Raw genomic sequence first — 22666 nt, 5'->3', positions numbered from 1 at the left:
GTTTGAGAACTGGAGTAAAGGTAGTAGGGTTTTTTGATTCATATGATAGTTCTTTCCTCACCACCTTTGTGCTTTGCAAGATCTTTTCTTCTAAGCAAAAAACATTACTTATTGATTTTTGTTTTGCAATACACTAAAAACACATAATTAGAGATAAGAACAGTGTCTGTTACAAACAAAAGAAGTTAAAAGTTCTTTAGAACAGTGACCTGATGAGTAGGACGGAAAGATAAAGGTAAAAGGTCAAAGATACACAGAAGCAACGTACATGTTTTAAAGAACGTGCATTCTCTAAACCCTTCACTTTGAGAACTATTTCTGACAACTGAGCTGCTATACCTTCTGCCAAGGAAAGATACTCCTCCAGATACTGCAGTATATTCCAAAACCTCACAATACTAGAATGAAAATGTTGTGGGGTTGTTTTTTTTTTTTTTTCCTCTCGGAAGAAAAGGTCAAGTCTGCAGAAAATTATTCACAAGCATTACTACCAATGAAAACCTATTCCACAATTTAAATCTTCTGCTTAACTGAAGTTGATTAATAAATACAGGACTTAGGATGAAAATGAGGCAATTTGTCATTGTCAAAGAAACAAGGTCTAGCAGCCCTATTTACATCAGATAAACTGCCTGTTTATTTATTAGGATCAAGGTAAAATATAGAAACGTGATGCAAGCCTTGTATGTTTTCTTTTCTTATTGGAAAAGTTTGGTTATTTTTTTTTAACAATTTTTTTTTTTTTTAAATAAAGAGAACCATTTGTTGCTCAGTTTGGAAACAATTCACTGACCTTTGTTTTAGCAATGTTCTTTTAAATCAATTTCTAAGACAGTAAATGCCTTTCAGGTTAATAATACGAATACCAGTACATCACTATTATATTGCACAACAGACAACGTTGATCAAGTACATCTTCCCATGTAAATTTCTGAATTTAAAAGTAGTTTATTAAAAAAGATGGAGACTGTTTACACAGACTGATAGTGATTAGACAAGAGGGAATGGTTTTACTCTAAAAGAAGGGAGGTTTAGGTTAGATGCCAGGAGGAAATTCCGCACTTGGAGGGTGGTAAGGTGCTGGAACAGGCTGCTCAGAGAGGTTGCTGATGTCCCATCCCTGGAGATATTCAGGACCAGACTGAACAGAGCTTTGGGCCCTGTCCATGGTAGGGGGCCAGAACTATACTATCTTTAAAGTCCCCTCCAAGCCAAGCAATTCTACGATATCTACTGCATTTCTCAAAAAATCCAAGATGCCACTTAGGTTCAAAACATGTAAGCTGGTTTTTCATGTTTTATGGAAGTTACTAGCATCCATCTTCCACAACATGTACACATCACCTGGATTAACTGGTTGTAGCATACAAATAGCCATAATCAAAGGCTCCTCTCACAACTGCACTCACTCCAGTGGTTCAAGAAATAGAAGCTACTCACCCATTTTGTACGTGGCTTCCATCCTACACCAGGCAAAAAAAATTGCAACTTTTTTCTTTACAAAAAGGTAACTCAAAAAAGGGGAAGATTATAAAAATAGGAATTAATGTTTTAGACAAGAGCAGTGGGTAAGACTGCTGTCTTGTGCCTCTGCACTGTGGGAGACAGGGTGTTGAAAACCTATCTTTCCTAAAATGAATAAAGCCTTATGCAAATCAATTGCCTGTAAGTGTTACGAAAATACCTTTCACTCTTCACAACTGGATACGTTAGCACTAGAGTTTAACAAAAAGTCACACTTCCCCTTGCATTTTGAAGTCAAGTGGTATATTTTTAACCTGTCAGAATCATTAAGCAACTCAAGTTACATGTTTGTTAACTCAAAAGGCCACCCACTCACCCAAAGGAGTCATAACAGCAATCACTAGGATCAAGCTGTGCCCAAAGGCTCTGTAAAACTAGAAACTACTTGAACAGTTCTAGTAGCAGCCAGATAACATACATGCCCACAAGAACTCTGTACACCAACAGCTTGACCAAGAGTTTGTTCTCCTCCTTGCTCTATATGTAAGACCCCTTCAGAAGAACAAATGCTTAACCTTTCTACAAACAGGAGCTAGTATTTTTTGACCAGATTGAGAATATGGTACCAGACACTACCAGATCAGCCACATTCTGAACATTTTAACTAATTATTCCGTATGCAATTACATCCTTCACATAGGGTCATTAATTTACTTTTGTGCAGTATAGTGTAACTTGTGATTTGATGTATTAAACAGAAGATCTCCTCTGACACTTTTGTAGCTCAGGAAGAAAGGAAAGGTGGCTTTATACAGTTTTTCTATAAATCTAAGACCTCAAAAGGATGCAACATACTTCTGATGTGAGTGTTGCATTTTACACACAGCAGTCCGATTTTTAACTACATAGTGATGATACAAGTGATAGTGATGCAATCCAGTAACTTGGATACAAGTCACAAGTTCTTGAAAATAAAGAGAAAATTTGAGGCTATTTTGGAATCTCTCCTTCCCTCTGACTCCAAAGAAATACACTTCAGCCTTAGCAACTGAAATATATGATCTTAAAAGACAGCAAGATTTGTTTCAGAGATAAAGCTACCCTTAGCAGCTATAACCTTCAGAGTAGGGCCAATCTGGTTCTGTACAATGGCGAATGGCACTACAGAGATCACAGATGGTTCACTGCACATCCTTATTGTGGGTACAGAACCACTGTACCTGCCCATTTCTTTATAGGACTCCATGAATGTCAGCCAAGTGAACACTTTCACCAGCATTATGGATAAGGAGTAAAGTTGTTAATTTACTACAGTGCTGCAGGGGAAAAAAACAAAGCCAAGATAAAATTTCAAAGTATTTTAAATTAAACTGCAGTAAAACTTCAAGACTCAAAAAGTTTAAAAGATGAGTTTTTTTTTTAGCATTTGCCTATCAAGAAATTAAAAATGATACATAAATGAAATTAATTACCATTAGCTTTTTAACAGATAAGCCTTTCCATTTCAATGGTTTAGATAGATGTTAGTTTAGCAAACTAGTTAAGTTTTAACAGAGAACAGGTGACACTGAGTAACTATCAACACAGCTGACTGAACCAAAGGTGCCTTTTAGACATAAATTTCCCTCATTTCAAAGGCAGGTAAGCTCTTGCTCCCCAGCCACCCTCCCCTAGTAATTTGAATTAATTTGTACACCTTAAAAATTGTACATCACAATTTCTATTCTACTCAATTAAAAGGTATGCCCATAAAATTGCTAGAAGACATCACCACTGGAGAAAATCCGTCTGTCTACCCACTGTGCACAGAACATTTGAAGCACTGATATATATATATATATATATCTGTTTGTGTGTGTGTAAATATATATATATACACACATATATATGTATGTATGTGTGTATATATACATACATACACACACACACACACATATATATGTATATATATATACATACATACACACACACACATATATGTATATATATATATACATACACACACACACACACACACACACACACACAGCCTATACAAACATCTGTCTTTTCCCACAGTAATCCAAACCCACTTCTGGTAAAATCAAAAACCTCAAGATGAGGTGTTAGAAATAATCTTTCATGTTTCTGTACTGTTTTAAGTCCTCAGCAGCATAACTACTGATTAAAACCTTCTTGTATCTTTATTGTTCTCAGTAAAGATACACCTTCTCCTCGCTGTATTAATGTTAGAGGCAATACTTCAATTACTGTTTGTACCAAGATAGTATTACTCTATTGCTAGGCACTCAATTGGCTTTAATTCAATAAATTTCTGACATAAAACTATTACTTACAGTACTACACAGTCCTCATTACTGAGCTGTATTACATTAAGGATGAGAACAGCTTTATCCATCTGCTGTATTACAGGTAGCAAATCTGAACAGTCTTCAAAACCATTTATTTCACTTATATTTTCATCCACGGGAATATTCTAGACACCCTAATTCTTCCCTCAAACAGCTTGGGAAAAAACTGAGCCACATATCTGCATACTCATCACATTCACTCACACTAGCAACCCAATTTAAGAGGAAATAATCTTTACTCAGAGAAGATGGTGCTTTGCATAACAGATGATCAGTCTTAGTACCAAATGCTGACAAGACCAATGGTAAAACAAAACATGAAGGAGCTCAAAATGCCTAAAGCACATGGTGTATAATCAGCTAGTGTCTTGAGTGCAGAACAGTTATGAGTAAATACACATTATTCTTGTCTTTAACATAAAATTCACAATTAAAACCCATTTGTGAGCTCTTAAGAAGATAGCAGGTTAAGCAGAAAAGCTATTATATTAAATATACAACCTACTATATTTTTCCAGGTATTTGCAACCTTCACAACCGACCAAAGAACAAAATGTACTACTTGTTGAATTCTTATCTCTGCTGATATTCTGAGTTATCTGACATGTCACTGCAAATCTACACCGATGTTCATAATTCTATACATAGAGACTTATCTTGCTGGTAAAACCAATATATCACGCAAATGAGGGGCCATGAGCTCCTAACAACTTAACATGAAATGAAATGTAACCACGTATCATTTAACACAATCATTTTAAAACACCGGAACAGAAAAAAAAATCTGAGAGAACTAAAGACAAACAGCTAAAGTATCAGCACAGACCTGAAAAGCAAGTAGAGATGCAGTTTATGATACAGATATCAGAAGTAATTGGAAAGATATAGTTCCCAAAATAAAGATTAAAGTTCAACAACTATGGTATTCAGTAACAAACAAGAGCCAAAATGTTTGAATCATAGAATGGCCTGGGTTGAAAAGGACCACGCTGATCATCTAGTCCCAAATCCCTGCTATGTGCAGGGTCGCCAACCACCAGACCAGGCTGCCTAGAGCCACATCCAGACTAGCCTTGAATGCTGCCAGGGATGGGGCATCCACAACCTCCTTGGACAACCTCTTCCAGTGTGTCACCACCCTCTGGATGAAAACCTTCCTCCTAATATCTAACCTAAACCTCCCCTGTCTCAGTTTAAAACATTCCCCCTTGTCCTATCACTATCCACCCTTGTAAACAACCGTTCCCCCTCCTGTTTATATGCTCCTTTCAAGTAGTGGAAGGCTGCAATGAGGTCTGCCCGGAGCCTCCTCTTCTAAACAAGCCCAGTTCCCTCAACCTTTCCTCACAGGAGAGGTGCTCCAGCCCTCTGACCATCATAGTGGCCCTCCTCTGGACCTGCTCCAAGAGCTCCACGTCCTTCCTGTACTGGGGGCCCCAGGCCTGGATGCAGTACTGCCTCACAAGAGCAAAGTAGAGGGGGACAGTCACCTCCCTCTCCCTGCTGGCCACCCCTCTTTAAATGCAGCCCAGAATACAATAGGCCTTTCGGGCTGCAAGCGCACACTGCTGGCTCATGTCCAGCTTGTCGTCCAGCAGGACCCCCAAGTCCTTCTCCGCAGGGCTGCTCTCAAGGACATCATCCCCCAGTTTGTATAAATACCTGGGACTGCCCTGACTCGATTACAGCACCCTGCACTTGGCCTTATTGAACCTCACTAGGTTCTCATGGGCCCACTTCTCCAGCCTGTCAAGATCCCTCTGGATGGCTTCCCTTTCTTCCAATGCATCGACTGCATCGCTCAGCTTGGTGTCATCTGTAAACTTGCTGAGGGTACACTCGATGCCACTGTCTCTGTCACTGATAAAGATGTTGAAGAGCATCGGTCCCGAGAACAACTCCTGAGGGACACTGCTTGTGACTGGCCTCCACCCTGACACAGACCCATTGATCACAACCCTTTGGCTGCATCCAGCCAGCCAATTCCTAATCCATTGCACAGTCCATCCTTCAAATCCACACCTCTCCAATTTAAAGAGCAGGATGTCATGAGGGACCATGTCAAAGGCCTTGCAGAAGTCCAGGTAGACGACATTCATTGCCCTTTCCCCATCCACCGAAGCCGTCACTCCATCATAGAAGGCCACCAGATTGGTCAGGCACGATCTGCCCTGGGTGAAGCCACACTGGCTGTCTTGAATCACCTCTTTATCTCTTGTGTGCCATAACATAGCTTCTAGGAGGATCTGCTCCATGACCTTCCCAGGCACAGAGGTGAGGCTCACCAGTCTGTAGTTCCGCAGGTCTTCCTTTCTCCCTTTCTTATAAACATTCATTGATGTTTGAAGCTTTTGTCAGTAAGAACTTCTATAACATCACAATACATGGTACAATGCATTATAAGCTGTGGCTGCCAACAGAAAAACCATGCAGAAAACTGAACATCTGGATCACAGTAAGAACAACTAGCAATAAAACATGGGTGCAAGGATTTAATCCCCATGAAGAATGAGCAAATATTTGCTTTGATAGGGGATGATGAGTAAAGCATCCAAAGCGCTGCCATCTTAAGCTCTATTGCTGGTTAAAAAAAATGCAAAAATGTGAGAGAGAAAAGATAACATCCTAACACTGAAGGAGTTAAGAACCTTGAAATCTGATTGTGCATTTAATAACTATATACTGACATCACTTGATGTTCCTTTCTCAACCTGTGAAATCCACATTTTACTCTTCCAGCTCTAAAGGAAACTAAAATTCTAATCCAAAATGGGAACGACCTGTCTGACCATTTTACCTCCATCTATCCCTTTGAATTGGGAAATTAAATGTTTTAAAGAAATATTTACCTTAAGTCCAGGTAAATTTCCTGTCTGAGGTTCTGACCTTGGAAGACATTCGCTGTTGAAATACTACTTTCCAAGTATCCCTCAAACGACATATTGTTTAGTAGACATCTTGAACATTTTCACTTGGCAAATAAAAACAGAAAACATCCTTAAGTAGCATTCTGCACTGATAAGAAATGCAAAGCCATGTGTACTGCTGTATCAAAGAGTGGTGTTACACCAAGTTAATATTTCTGCCCCTAGCCATAGCCTTACTTAAGACAGTTTTACGAAAGACCATAAAGAAAGGTCTTGACTCAAACATAAGTTTCTAAAAACAATCTCACTGAGATACTAGTATTTTGCAAAGAGGTAGAAAAATCTTAAGAGGCTTGAAGGGACTGTAAATCACCTATTTGGCTGCTAATCTTATATGAAGCAAAACAGTTTTAATGGGGACCAAAGCTGTTCCCATCTGAAGGTTATAAATGGTTTCCCATATTACACTGGATTGCCAATCTAGATCCAGGCTCCACAGCTGATCTACCACCACGCTCTGTACTAGTAACAGCACTCACTGACATTTAAGACTGGTCCAATTCCACTATCTTTAGAAGGAAATACTGAATTCACACGTCAAGAGCTAGATGCCAACAGCAGTACTACTGGTGAAAAGCTTGCCATTGATCTTTCAGATTAATAATGCTTAACAAGCACTGATGAAATAAAAGATTTGATCCTACTATAGAAAGGAAAAGACCTTGTGGCTGACAAGGCAAAGCTCTGTCTGCTGAGGTCACCTTGCTGTACACTGGAAGACCAGGCAATAACTAAACTACACCATGTTACTGCAACAGGTCAATTTAGGATTGGCAGTGCATGCAGTTAATGATCTGACAGGGAAAGTCACTTTGGTCTCTAAGTCTCCAGAGTTTATATTCTCTAATTATCTACTTTGGATGGCAAAACAAAACAGAAAAAGAGTACAAATGCAGCCCAAGAAACGATGCTGGTTTCAGCAGATCTAACATGTCTTCTCAGCACGCTCAAAGGCACAATCATATCTACACTGGCATATTCCCAAGCAATTCATGTCAATTCCGATATCTATTTCGAGTAGTTTCACCTCACTCAGCACATTAGCAAGTAAACTTTATAACCAAATACAGTCACAGATCAAATTGTATTACCCTCCTTGCACCTGTCATCCTCTGAAGTGGTAGATAAAGACTTCCTGAAAAAAAAAATAATACTATTTCAGACATGCTAAACAAACACAAATAACTGAAATCTACTAGAAAAACCTACTTTCTATTTGACGACTCTCACTCAAACTAATGCACCAAAATAACTTTCAGAGGCAGCTACAGAGAGTATATGCTGTTCCTACAGGGAAAGCTCTACTCATTTCCCTAGTGCTCATTTCAATGGACTCATTCAATCCAATAGAACCTGGAAATTTTACATAAGCTAATTTGTTCATCAATACTTATAAAAACACATGTGAACTCGTTTCATTACAGCTCACTGATTCTGTTCCAAGTAAGAAAAATATCTGAGAAAATGTATTGTGCTTTGATATAGTGAATAAATATTCAAGACAAGAAATGTTATTTATTGTTTAAGAGAATCTAAGACTTTATACCTTGAGAAAAATCTATGTATGACAGAAAATTTGTATTAGCTGGTTATAAGAGCCAATTCCACGGGTTCCTCATTTCTCAGAGGATAAATACTGCATTTGCTCATAATTTCTGTCCTACATCTATCACTAATCTGAAGTTTGCAAAACCAGCTCAAGTCCTAAATGATACCTAATGTATTTGTCATCCCTGTATCTTGAAGTAGAGAAGACCTGGTCACCTCTTTTTCTTATGGGAACTGAGGATAGGAAAGTTAATTCACTTCAGCTCACACACTGTGGTGAAGCTAGCAGAGAACTTACTACACATGTTTCATGCTTATACTTTAAATACTGCACTACCATTGCTCAATGCTAATTCTCTGCCTTTTAGATAACTGTCACAAACCTAACCTTTTCAACCCAATGTTAAAGTTTACCTGTTGACATTTTAAAATGGTTAGTCCACTTCTATATCTGATTTCCTCTCTGCCTGCAGTATAAGATACTGCCCTCATTCAAATGCTTTCATACTTTCACCAAGGTTTCACGTGCTAATTTACATAAGCATAAAATAATCAAATAATTCAAAGTTGGTATTAATATAGCGTGCCTGATGTTAGATTTTTGTTTTGTTCCATTCTTGAACCTCATACTATCTGAAACAGGTCTCTCCTACTTTATCTACTGTGAAGGACCAACCCACGCAAGTATGTCTTAGTTTTTAAAGTGTTAAGAATTCCTTTGAGATTTAAGTGCTGAGGCAGTCTACTATATTCTGATATGACTAAGACTTGCATGCTCTGGGAGAAAAAAGGTGATAAGAGTGCAATGCTTTGCCAAATATATATTTCTTTAAGTTAACAGGCCCATTAATTTCCTTGACTTGAAATAGCCTTCACTGAGTTAGTCATGTAACAAAGAATAAATTAAACCTAGAACTTCATAACACTAATAGACTTACATTACAAGTATGGGTTCACCAGTGAGGCATAAAGTATACAGAGGAACAGAAACCATGAAGGAGCTTGGCTTCTTCCTTGCCTCTCATCTCCTACCGTTACAAAGCATACAACGGAGGAAGCAGCTTTATTTCTACTTATATAGCACAGTGTTCTTATACAGCCCAATATTACACTTATTTATACAACTACCACAGTATCAATATGCCCTACAAACTTGGTAAACACACAGCATGTACTCATGTTCAAGAAAGCTGATTTCACTAACAATAACTGCATATTATTTACACTGCCAGTTAGATCTTTACTGAAGACAAACCCCGCTTTATCTACAAAACTGACAATGCAGAGAAAAAAAAAATAACATCAAAGTAAGTGTTTTTACAAATCCTTGATGTTTTTAAACTGTGTGATGACAACAATAAAATACTCCTCCTTCAACGAAGGAAAATCAGCTACCAACAATGATGCGGAGCTTATCTTCAATTTAGACTTTCAATAAAGAAAAATAAAATCAGAGGTGATAAAATAAAACAGATAAGGCATTATCTTGCCAACACTGACAATCTTAGACAACAAAGAGTAATGGAGAAAATGATTAGAGGAAAGGAACTCCAGTATTTCCACAGAAGGACATGACTCAAAAGCCGGTTCATTTAACTAGAAGACAGACTAAAAGTACTGGGAATATCTAGCTTGGTTTTTGAAACACACTACTGAAGACAAAAAAAACCTTCACAAATGAGCTCTGAGTGCGGGCCATATTAATTAAAACAGAACTATCCCATTCTGTGCTTCTATCTGGAGGAGTTAGATAAAGTTAACGTTCTGCTTTAGATCTCTAGATCCCAAGGCCACCATGAACAATGCTGAGGTCTGTGAAAGATAACTAAGGAAAGATATCACATGCACTTACAATATTCAGCATAGCCAGTGAAAGATTTTGGAAAATCCATAATGTGTTGAAAAAATACCATCTAGCATACTTACAGACTATTCTGATGAACGATACCAATATCAAATGCATTAACAAACTTATTTTTTCACTCTGTGCTTCAGCCACTACCATCTTCCACAAAGGACACTAATGCTATAAGCCTTCTTTGAATTAAACATTCAAACATTCTAACAACAGCTTCAATAACCAACGTCTTCCTAAATGAAAGGATAAAGCTGACTTAGTTAAAAGAAATACGAACAGAAGCTCTACAGGAGACTAGTATCCTCTAGTTTGTAATAGCTTTACTGTTTGTTCTTAAAACAGAAAGACTCTTGGTTTACATCAACAAGAACTTCTGATTGTCAATCCAGTATTTAAAGCAAGAAAAAGCTGGTTTGCAATCTCTGATGCTGGGATTCCAGGCTCTTAGAATCTCAGGTACAATTCTCAGTCAGACAGCCAAGATGCAAAAAATAAATATATATTGTAAATGCTACTCTCAAACAATTCTTAATTTGCCCTGTCAAGCCGTACTTTCTGCCACATCATGCTGACTAAAACAAACAACACTGCTCTAAAGAAATATCTCAACTCCTGGTAAGCAAATTGACTAAAGCACTTTTCCTCCTGCCACTCTTCAAGGGAGAGAAGCTTGCAAGCTTACAGTATATCTGTGAATGTTTTTATGCACGTATACCTGCCAGCTTTCCCATTGCTAGCTTTTTCAAACTCATCTGACAGTTGAGCTTCTGCTCAAACATACTGTTTAGTAACTGTATTATCTCCTCTTCGTTTTTTTAAGTGGAAGTGAGAAAGAACCAAGCAAAATCTAAAATTCCACAAAGAGTGAAAACAGCTGCTTTAACAGATTCCTACCAATACAGGAAGTGAGAGAAGTCTTTAAACTGACCTGCAAAAGCCTCTATTGCTTAATGAATGCCACATTTACTGAAAGGGTACTGAAAATAGATTAATTTTTTGTCAACCTCAGCATGTTTCAGATCAAACCTGAAAGCTGTTTTGTCCTACAAACCTTAAGACCTGAAATGAATTTACAGAAAATAAGCTTTATAAAAAGAATTTCATATTTCCACCATATTACCTGGAAACACCTACTAGTAAGTAATATATTGAGAACAACACAGTACCAGAACTCACCACCAAAAATTTTTGCATATCTATGGACTGCCTAAACAAGAGATGAGGACATTATCTCCTGTGTACTTGAAGAGCTTTTTATATCTGTTCTGTCATGGAGCTGAAGTAAGCAGTTGGCAGCCTCAGTCATCATGCACAGCAACAATATAAACAGATGGAGACAGAAGGTCTTTCAAAGTGACAAACATAAGCACCACCACTTTTCACAGCAATCAAAAGTGTATTTACTCATGAGGCAGTTATCAGAATCAATTCAATATTTTCTGACTTCTACGGCAGAATTATTAACATTTAAGAAGCTCAGAATGCTGCCCTCTAACACGTGCTCTGAAAAACTGGCTGAGGATGTGTTCCACTTACTAAGGGCTTTTCTAGTGCCTTTCACTTGATATGATTAGGAAAACCTCAAGTTGACATTCTGCAAAACAGAATGTTTTCTAACTCTGTTACCAGAAACAAAAAATAAGCACGATAACTTGTTTCAGGTTTCCAGGACAAGTACAAAGCATTCAGATTGTTTCAATAGTAAATCGAATTACTATTTTGCTCAGCTGCCCATCTTTTTGTGGCAACATTTCCAGCTTGGAAAACAAAACTCTCACACTTCAGACTGGCATTTTCCAAACTCCCTAACAACCTGAACCTGACAGGTTCCTATACGTACAATTACAAGCTGCACTCTCTACAGTGCTATAGAGCGACAAAAAAAACAACTTAGCATATACATGTGAACAAGATGTTAGTGGTTAATACTCAAGTTAGTAGTCAGGAAAATAAAACATAAAAAAAAAAGACCAATGGCGTCTAAGCATCTCACTAGTAATGTTATGTATTGGAAGCTTTCAAATATTATCTAAGTCATCCACTTACCTCCTCTCCAACTTAACCACATTACAGAATGCACATTACCAGCCCCCAGCATGTATATACCTAGCTTCTGCAGCTTGCCTAGAGGATCACTGACTTCAGGTTGTTTTGTATCAAGGAGTCTATGAAAAAAATCTGCCAGACTGTTTTCTGGCACTGGTATAGTTAAACACAGCTGAGGCTATTAAGAAGAATTAGCTCAGATACCACAAACAGCTAAGGAATTAATAGTTCTTTACCAGAATTCAGGAGGTCATGATCAGCAGCACAGAGTCTAGTTGGAGGACTGTAACTAGAGGTGCTCTCCAGGGGTTAGTACTGGGTTTGGTGTTCTTCATCACCTTCATCAGTGACCTGGATGAAGGGATGGAGTCTACCTACAGTAAGTTAAGAAACAATACAAAGCTGTGAGGAGGAGCTGACACAAAAGTCTGCACCAGCCATTCAGCAAGACCTGGACAGACCGGTGAGTTGGACAGAGAGGATCCTGATGAACTTCACCAAGAACAATGGTAAGGTCCTGTACCTGAGGAGGACTTAACCACATGCATCAGTTCAGGTTAAGGGCTGACCTGCTGGAAAGAAGCTCTGAAGAAGAATTCTCTGAAGAATCCAAGGAGGGGTCAGCCCAGCGAACAACAGGTTGGCCTTGAGCCAGTGTACCCGTGGCCAAGGTGGCCAATGGTATATTAGGGTGCATTCAAGAAAAGTGCAGCCAGTAAGTCAAGGGAAGAGATCCTTCCCCTCTACTCTGCCCTGGTGAGGCCATATCTGGAACACTACATCCAATTCTGGGCTCCTCAGTTCATAAAGGCAGAAAACTTTTGCAGAGAGTCCAGCAGAAGGCCACAGAAATGATGAGGGGCCTGGAACACCTCCCATACAAAGAAAGGCTGAGAGATCTGGGTCTCATCAGTCTGGAGAAGAGAAGGCTGAGAGGGGAGCCAAGCAAACAGGGGCAGACTCTTTTCAGTGGCACGCAGCAATAAAGCAAGGGGTAATGAGCACAAACTGGAACACAGGAAGCTCCACACAAACACAAGGAAGAACTCCTTTACAGTGACAGAGCACTGGAACAGGCTGCCCAGGCAGGTGGTGAAGTCTCCTGCTCTGGAAGTATTAAAGTCCAGTCCGGCCACTTTCCTGTTCAACCCGCTTTAACGGGGAAGGTGGACTCAATCTCTAGAGGTCCCTTCCAACCCCTACGGTTTCACAATTCTAAGCAGACATGTTTAGGTACCTTATGCTGCCTATGAAACATCTTTCCACCAACTGTAGCCTCTAACTGGTTGTCAAGAGATGACTGAAGATTTCCAGTCAAGAGTTCATTTTATAAGAGTGCTTATGTAGTCAAATCAAATTAAAACATAGTCTTCTGGGATTCAATTAATTAATTTGTTGCCTCTAATGACTTCACAGAGCCAGCCCTCCAGCAACGGATCTTGAAGCCAGGTGACTGTGCCACACTTCTCACTTTATCCCTGTTATATCAGGTACTGGCTTTGTATAAAAAGAACACAAGTAAGAAACATGATACATAGATTTAGCTCTACATGACAGTAGAATTAATTCACAAATTCTGAATGAAAACTAGGCTCAGATCAGTAAAGCTTCCTTAGATATTTAAACCACGGCATACCTTATGAAAATTATATAGGAGGGCTGATCCAAAAGTAATGCCTCCTATGTTACTATGTTGGCCTGCAGCATCAGAGGCAGAAGTTGATGGTATGGCAATAGAGGTTGAACCTTCCCATCAGTATTCTGTTACGTTTTGTTGCCGTGTGATAGATGGCAGCAGAGGGCCAATCAGACTAGATGGCATCAGACATGGAAGTGCATATGGAGCAAATGGGCAGAAGTGAATTCCTCCATGCAGAAGACATCACACCTGTTGACAATCAGCAATGCCTGCTGAACATTTATGGAGCCCAGACAGTGGCTGTGAGCACAGTGAGGTGGTAAGTGGCATGTTTCAGCAGTGGTAACAGAAATGCAGAAGATGAGCTATGTTCTAAGCCACCACACGGATTTTTACAAGCATGGCATGCAGGCTCTTGTTCGTGGCTGGCAAAAATGTGTAACTGATGGTGGTGACTATGTTGAGAAAAAATGTTTTTAAGCTGAGAACTTTATCTGTCAGTGTTACTGTGCTCTTTGTATCTGCAGTTTCCATGGAAAAAGGAGGAAGTATTACTTTCAGAGCAACCTACATATATAAAAAGGAATGCACACTTTAACACAGTTCCCCCCAGTTCTTCTGAAGACATTGCTAGTACGACATTCTCAAGTAGAGAAGCATCTATGCATTCTACATTATTTTCCTCACATGAAACTTCAAATTATTGTCAAGGTAGGAAACAATTTGTAAAACTAGACAATGCTTTAACATCTGCTAAATAATTATTTGATTGCTGTTTGATGGTATTGTAGCACACTTTGCCACAATATGCAGGTAATTCCAATGTTACTGTGAAACCTTATATACACATGGCCTACTGCATACCCTATATTTAACAGACACGCACGGCGTTTCAAACCAAAGGAATACGACTGCAGTTTGTGCTCCTGACAGATCCATGCCCTCCTGTTCTACTAGTAGCTATCTTTCAACCACTCACATATCTCAGAGACTGAGCAGTTTTCCTTCAGGCTACAATGATAGCCTCAACTCTTGCAGAATAACTGCCAAGTTCTGTGCTTATCTAGTCTTACTGAGACACCACACTGCTTCCACGCCCAGTGATCTTAATGGCACTTGCAGTACCCTTATAATATAAAGTTTCAAATTCCTTTCCAGAAGACCCCAGAACACTTAAAATGACATAAATTTGTTTTCAACACATTACTGTAGCCACAATACCGTTCTTGGTTCTATGCACATATCCCAAATGCAACTTTGTATGGCACTGTTTTATGTTCCTTGTGAGAGATTCACCTGTGTATGTATGTGTTGTTGCAACATTACCAGTGCTCTATGGCACGTCCAAGAAAAGTAAGCATTTTCTGTGCTTTCTGATGAAATAAGTTGGGAATATAAAATTACTGATACATGGAATTAAATGAGGAAGAAGACCTTGCTTCAACTTCAAGAGATGCTTCGTTACCCCACCGGACTACAGCCTTAATCTTACAACAGAAGTTATTTTTAGAATCACTATAAAAAAAGTTTAACTTAGATATGCAAACACACAATATTTGGATTTTGTTGCATAATCAATTGATCTGATAAGAAAAACATGAGGAAATGCTAAATGCCTCATGTGTTAAGGCCGAATACTCAAAACAAAGCTTGCTGACACAACTTTAATTCCATCTGCAGAGCATTTCAAACTCCATTTCTCTTACCAGGAAGTTTCTCAGTTTAGCACACAAAAGGTTTAGTTCTCAGCTCGCTGTACTGATCAAGTGCACTGAATGAACATCGCCCAGTGGATGCTCATACTGAAAACTCAGAACTGAAGGCAATCCTGGGTCTGCTCTGGATTCAAAACAGCTCAGCCAGAAGAAGGAAGGAGGTTGCTAAGTCTTGCGCAGAGTCCTCATTTCCAGTTTCTGTGTTCTCTCACCTGCTTTGGTGAGCCATTAAGGATGGCAACTGGATGCAAACTAGGAGTAGCTATTCTAGCTTGAGATAATGCAATTCATCCTAGGGACACTGTAATTCAACTGAAAAATTCTGACAGAAAACACTATGCTGAACCTTACTGATCTCTTAGCTTTCTATTTCCCTTTATAAAACAGCTACTAATGATGCTAGACATAGGAAAGGGACTACCTTGGTCAGCTATAGGTTTTCAAATAGTTAATCACATAATATTTTGGTATTAAGGCAGAAAGGATTGAAGATATGACTCGGATTTCATTTTATCCAACAGACTTTAAAATTCGACACAAGATTCAGTTTCATTTGTTTTGAAACTGACACTGCTACATCTTAAAACTGCATTTCCTCACGGGGGCACAATAGAGCACATAGCTAAAAAAATAATCAAGTAGTACATGTAGACGTTTCAGAAGCTCAGATAAGTTACACCGGCTTGTCCATCTCCCTCATCTACACATCACATGTTTTCAGTAACCACTTACAGCAATCTTTCACACAGAATGTTAAATGACCCCATTACAAAGTCTGATTAACACACAGTGCCTACCCATAGAGGTATTACTTTAAAATATATATATACTATACATGTGTATATACGTTTCCACGTATGAGGAAAGGTATACACGTATAAGACTAACATTTAATAGGAAACTGAAAGTCCGTGAGACCCTTGGATGGGAAGATGAAGTCAAAGTTACCTCAGAAACCACCCGCTTTGTCTTAACACTGCTACTCAAAGACCAATCTCCTGACAGCACGCAATGAGAAAGAAGATGCTGTTAACCTTTTATGGCTACAACTGCCCCTTCCACACCTGAGAGCAAAGCGTAGGCATTTGATTAACCTCTCTGTGAAATCAGCTTACCTTTGACTGCTCACCACTTATGATTAGGGAACGTTGGATGGCACACATGATTTTTGGCTGCTTCCTTACCCCCACCTCCACAGGGGATATGAAGCACTAATATGGGAGAAAGGTGCTTGTTTTCATAAGAGCACGCCAGGTGCACGTGCGGTTCATTCAGAAAACAGGACCACAGCAGTGCTGCGGCTCCGAACGCACCCGCACGAGCAAAGCTAAGAGCCCCAGCGCTCTGACAGCGCGGCACGCCGCGCCCAGACAGGCCGGCTCGCAGCGGGCAGGCCAGGCTCCTCGCACAGCCCCTGCCGCGGTGCTCCCGCGGGCAGCGCCGCTCCGCACGGCGCGGACGCGAGGCCTATGCTCCTATCGGTACTCACACCACGAGGACACGCTTTATTTTTAGGCACCAGGCGGGCAGCGCGCGGTGCCGCAATCCGCCACACGAGCGGAGCTGCAGAGCGCCGCTACCCGAGGCGGAAGCCGAGCGCAGGCCCGCGCCGCCTGGCTGGGCGGCAGACGGCGGTGAGGCGGTGCCCGCGCACGCGCCCATCCCTTCCCGCCACGGCCCGAAAGGAGCGGCGCAGGGAGCGCCTTTGTAAGGAAGGGCCGCGGGGACGCGCGCCGCTCCCCCCGCGTGCCGCCGGGGGCGGGGCGGTGGCGCGGCGCGCAGGCGCAGTGCGGAGGAGCGGCGCGTTCCTGCCCCTCCGTACTCCCCCCAAGTTTCCCCCCCCCACCCCGAGGCCGTTTAAAGGCGGCGGCGGCGGCGCCCCGCGCCTATTGTGGAGCGGCGGCCGCAGCGGCACCGCCACGCGTCGTCCGTGCGTGTTCAGCGGAAGCGCCGGCGCCATGTACCGCTACCTGGGGGAGCAGCTGTTCGCCCGCCTGGCCGGCAGCGCTGTGCTGGCGGGCGCGGAGCCGGGCGGGCCGGCGGCGGCGGCGGCCGGGGGTGCGGCGGCCGTGTGGGGCGGGGGCCGCTGCCCGCGGCGGCACTACTGCGAAGCGGCCAACAAGGAGGACGACCCCAACTTCTTCAAGATGGTGGAGGGCTTCTTCGACCGCGGCGCCAGCATCGTGGAGGACAAGCTGGTGGAGGGGCTGCGCACCCGCGAGAGCATGGAGGAGCGGCGGCACCGCGTCCGCGGCATCCTGCGCATCATCAAGCCCTGCAACCACGTGCTCAGCGTCTCCTTCCCCATCAAGCGCGACAACGGCGAGTGGGAAGTGATCGAGGGCTACCGGGCGCAGCACAGTCAGCACCGCACCCCCTGCAAGGGAGGTGAGAGCCGAGCCGCGCCGCCCCGCCCCGCCCCGCGCGGGGCCCCGGGCTCGGGCAGCGCCCGCCGCGGGCCGGGCTGCCCCGGGCCGAGGCCGAGGGGACGCGGGCGGGGGACGCGGTGGCGGGCCCGGCCCAGGCTGGCGGCGCGCCTCCCCGAGCGGCGGTTAGTGCCGGAGCTGCGGGGACTGATACCGAGAGCAGCGCCCCGTGCGCCCCGCTGCGTGCCGGCGGTGCCGAGTTGCACGGCAGAGCGGGGAGCGCGCTGCGAGGTGCCCGCAGCCAGGCAGCTGCGCTGTGGGGACACGCAGGCCCCGTCCTTGCGGCACAGCCTGCCCTGCTGGCACGGCTCCCCCTTCCTAAAGTCCCACTCGTGCCCTGCCCGGAGCCCCGCAGCAACCTGTGGCGGTGGCTGAGCAGGTTGCTCGCGGCACACCGGCCTGCCCGGCTGCCTTCGCTGTCACTCCCTGTAAAACACCGGCGGCTGTCGCACTGCTGAGCTGTCATTGCTTTATGTGCCGCTTGTTTGCTGCTGCTGTTCACACAAAGCCCTTTTCGGTACTGCCTGTGTTAGTCCTGAGAGCGGCAGGCGGGTAACGGAGCACAGCTCGGGAGCAAATGAAATTACAGGATGCTATTTAAGATCTAACGTGACGTATTGGAAGCTATCAGCGCTGCTCAGAAGCAGAGGAATGTTTGTTTTCTCAGTGAAGAATTACAAAACACTCTGCACGTGAATAAACAGTCAGTTTGCCTATCTGTTACCCTCTGTTCCACACCAGCATCTCTATAAATCCTTAGCAGAATTCCCTGATTTTCAGCAGCTTCTCTTAGGCCTGTCTGCTCTGAGCTTGGAGCCAGCACTGTAGCATGTGTGGAAAGTTACAGCTGTGCCCTGTAGGCTGTGGTCCATGGCTGCTTTCTCAATCCGGTAGGCTTCTGGATTTACTGCTTGATGCTATGGGCAACCGTGCTTCTTGCAGTCTCAAATGGGATCCAAAAGATGCAAAGAGTAAATAATGTGGCACGATTCTCATGCACTGAAAATTTCAAGGCAGTTGGAAATCACAGCTAAGGAAAATAGCCAGCCCAAAGGGTATGTCCTGTGTCATTCCCCACCATGGGTTAGGGAAGGAGTTGCAAATGATATTTCCTTTACCCTCTATTCAATGCAGTGTGATTGCAAATGGATTTTACCTGCCAGTGCTGCGCAGAAATTTGCTTATTATCAGATGACAGACCTGGATTTATAGTTTATTTAAACAGGATGTGAGATACAATACATGTAGATAGGCTGCTTGAAACCTGCTATTTAAAAAGGTGTACAAACCAGAGTCATTTCTTAAGCTGCTAGGAAAAGGGGTGATAAAGTTATTTCTGTAGCCTTCTGGAGTGTGCCAACAATGTGAGCTTTTGTCTAAAAGTGATTTTTAAACTAGAATCTCAGTAGATTACACAGGAGGGGGAAAAAAAAACAACAGAAAGAAATACACAAAAGCCAGTGCCATGTATCTCAAACTCCCTAGTATGAAATGGAAAAACTTGCTGCAGTGAGTGTCCCACGCACTCTGAGTCCAGAGTACAGTGTAAGTGATTCGCACCAGCAAGAAGCAGCAAGGGACATAAGGTCACCTTTTAAAAGAAGGGGGTGAGCTGGCAGCTGGAAGGCTTTCAAGCAGTAGGAGTTGCACGGCTCCTAACATCTCAGATGCAGGCTTGTGAAGTTTGGCTTTGCACTTCGTGTAAAGTAGCTTGATCAGTTGTTCCCCATACCATATGTTATGTTTTTAAGGACATATAATTTGTACTGAGCCTTCAGTTAACTGCTGGGTAATCACTAGCAAATCGATACCCTTTGTCTCCCTTTGAGGGAACGCTGTACTTCAAACTCTCATCTTCCTTGCATTCCTGGAGCCCTAGATATTATACAATTGATATCAACTGTAATTGGATTTAGGTTCGCATCTTCAGGGACATTTACAGAAAAAATACATGGTATGCATATTAATAAGCTTTGAAGAATGGTACATACCATTCTGTTTGCAGCTTGGACAGATGATGGAGGAACACTTGAAGATTCAAGTATGGGGTGCAGGATATAAGTGATTTTAGTATTTTCAAGGTTGTTGTCTAGTTTCACTCCTTATTTCTGGACACACATCCATACGAAAATTCTTCATGAATGATTGTATGACTTCTGCATACCTTTTTGTGTTCATTCACAGCTTTAACCAGGAACTAATCAAGACTTTATACTGCAAATCAAATACTCTTCAAAATTATTATTTAAATGCTGTAAACCTGGAGAGAGCTCAGTTAATTGGGGAACAGAGACTGAATTATTTTTTAATAATTCTGCACTTGAAGCAGCACCTTACCATTTCTACTGAACATCCATGTGTATAGCTTAGCATTGTAGCAGGTAGAATCTTTTTTCTTCAGTTACTGAGGTCACCTTCAATTTTTTTGTCTGCACTTTCACCCCTAGGTGAAACCTGCCTGGTAGTCCAGCCCTGATCTGGGAAGTGCCGAACTTCTTAAAGCAAAGTTGACCTTTATAAAGCAGATTTAAAACTCAAAGTGCACGCAGGTGATACCTGCAGTAGAAACTGAGCCGTTCCTTGACTACTGGTCCTCCGTACCTCCTTCTGTAGTCATTTCTGTTGCCTGCAATTAGGCAGAACTCAGCAGAGCAAATGCCATAAGAAGCTTGCCTTGAAAGTCAGGGTCCTGAGCAGGTGACTGGCCTGGTACAGAGATGGAATGGCAGAGCACATGGGTTGGGCTGGACAATGGCAAATTCAAGATCAGCCCTAAGTTTTCCTGCAGACAAACTTCTGCACCTCAGTGGAAACTTGGCTGTCATGTTCCTGAACAAGTATGACGCTCTTAATGGCCTACTTCTAACATCCTAATACACAGTTAGTATTATAAGAAATTATTTAATAGCTTACTTATCTCACTCTTCCACCAAGTGGGTCTAGAAACGCAAGCCAACTTGATTGTGTCAGACACTGTCGCTGCGCAGTAGTGCGTGTAACTCTTCTCTGGGTCAAGAGAAGCACTTTTAGGAAATCTGAGTTTGTATTTGTACAAATACTTTAGTATTTGTTTTTCACATCACTGAGAGAGAGAGAATAGAAATAACTTTTCTTTCTGCATCTTGTAACACTTAATGTTTAGATAAAAGAATTCTTGACTCTGAGGACTGCGAACCTTTGCAACTCAGGAAGGTAGCAATTCTTTTCCTTTTGACGTGCTTCTCTCCTGTGCTTCAGGAACCTTTCCCACATGGTCACAAATCTAAGCAGTAGATCTCACAATACTCAAATCTAGGGTTTAAACACACTGTTTTCTGCAAGTGAGCTGCTGGACTGGGAACTAATTGAGTACCTCCTCATTCCATTGAGAACATGTTACAGAACCACAGAATTGTAAGGGTTGGAAGGGACCATTAGGGATCAGAGTCCAACCCCCATGCTAAAGCAGTGGGTTATGCAGGAAAGCAGCCAGGCACGTGCTGAGTATCTCCAGAGAAGGAGACTCCACAGGCTCTCTCAGCAGAAGTTTTTCCTCACGTTCACGTGGAACTTCTTTTGTTCTAGTTTGTGCCCCCTGCCTGTTGACCTGTTGCTGGGCACCACCAGAAAGAGCCTGGCCCCATCCGCTTGCCACCAGCCCTTCAGATGTTTATGGACACGAGCAGTTTCCTTGCATGGAGGAACTCAAATTGCTTGTGATCCAAACTGAGCATTGCTAAGACAGGACTGATGCTCACGGTAGCTGGATCCATGCAGTGGGTCAGATTATTCTTTCCCTTGCTTATGTAGTGGCTTGCGTGCTAGTGGCCAGCACTAACAGGAAACCACAGCTGCTCGTATTCATTGCACTGACAGCTGGCTGAAGAACTAAAACAAACCAAATAGGGTACAGGAAACAAAGTGGCTGAATACAGATGACTCCATTAAAAAGTATTCACAGAGTTACTATTTAAAATAACGAATCCTTGTAAATAATTTTATCGGGTTCTGGGGGAGGTATAAAATTGGTTAAGCTACTTTTTCATGCGCCTGCTGACAACTGTCTTACTTGACTGGTTAGCATGAGGGACTAGATTAGTGAAAATAACCATTGTGCAAATACGAATAAGCTTACTGAGTTCTTACCTGCTCAGTAGTATGGAACTGATTCCACGTTTGCTAGGCAGCACTTACTGTGGGGATACAGCTATAAAATGGTTTTAAAAGTTTTTAAAGCCTTTTCATGTTAGCTGACTGCACTGCGGGCCTGTTATCAATGAAACCAAATAAACCCGAGTTGGGAAACAGCCTACCTTTTGTTTGTGCTCACCCAAATTGCCCCGAGTCTTATCTGCTTCCTCCGTTCAGAGATATTTTAAAATCTTCTTTAGTTCCAGGGTAGATTCTGGCTTATACTTATATAGGGGTCTCAAAAAAGTTTGTCATACCTTACTTCAAAAATAACGTTTATGGTCTGTATTAGAACACAGATGACCTATTTCACTTGCTCAGTTGACTTAGAGTGGGATGAATCTGATGATTTTCTGTGGTGCCGCTTTGGCTGGTTCATGGAAGGACTTTTTTCAGTATTACAGAACTACCCTATTTGCTGGTTTTGGCTACTTTTCTTCTGCCTGTCAGCATTTTTTCCTTCTTACTTGACTCAAGTTCATGTTAATGAGCTTCATGCTGCATAAGGTGACATCTATTCGT

The 22666-nt window shown here is 42.2% G+C and overlaps 2 protein-coding genes and 1 non-coding gene across 13 annotated transcripts in view; 1 reads left to right on the top strand and 2 right to left on the bottom strand.

The window, feature by feature from the left end:
• The window catches only part of FAM35A (family with sequence similarity 35 member A), a 40140-nt gene extending 22228 nt beyond the window's left edge, over positions 1-17912 (bottom strand). For 4 of the 11 annotated variants that reach the window (XM_046943244.1, XM_040702935.2, XM_040702932.2 and 1 more), the window contains exon 1: positions 16664-17142. The gene's annotated coding sequence lies outside the window, so the exon portion shown is untranslated. Of the gene's footprint in view, positions 1-1440; positions 1728-6664; positions 6787-7833; positions 7878-16663; positions 17143-17763 lie in introns of those variants that run through there. The other 7 variants (XM_046943248.1, XM_040702936.2, XM_046943247.1 and 4 more) reach the window with 6 other exon arrangements.
• On the bottom strand, positions 17160-17226 carry MIR1579 (microRNA 1579). Its single transcript, NR_035064.2, has one exon. It is a non-coding gene; the product is annotated as a microRNA 1579 (primary transcript).
• GLUD2 (glutamate dehydrogenase 2) overlaps positions 17437-22666 on the top strand; it is a 31207-nt gene continuing 25977 nt past the window's right edge. Inside the window, exon 1 of the mRNA NM_001396466.1 lies at positions 17437-17936. Within this exon, the coding sequence (NP_001383395.1) occupies positions 17507-17936 (430 nt within the window). The 5' untranslated portion in view covers positions 17437-17506. The remainder of the gene's footprint in view (positions 17937-22666) is intronic.

This window comes from Gallus gallus, chromosome 6 (assembly GCF_016699485.2).
Source record: "Gallus gallus isolate bGalGal1 chromosome 6, bGalGal1.mat.broiler.GRCg7b, whole genome shotgun sequence".
Taxonomy (NCBI): Eukaryota; Metazoa; Chordata; class Aves; order Galliformes; family Phasianidae; genus Gallus; species Gallus gallus.
This window is presented reverse-complemented; position numbering and strand designations above follow the sequence as displayed.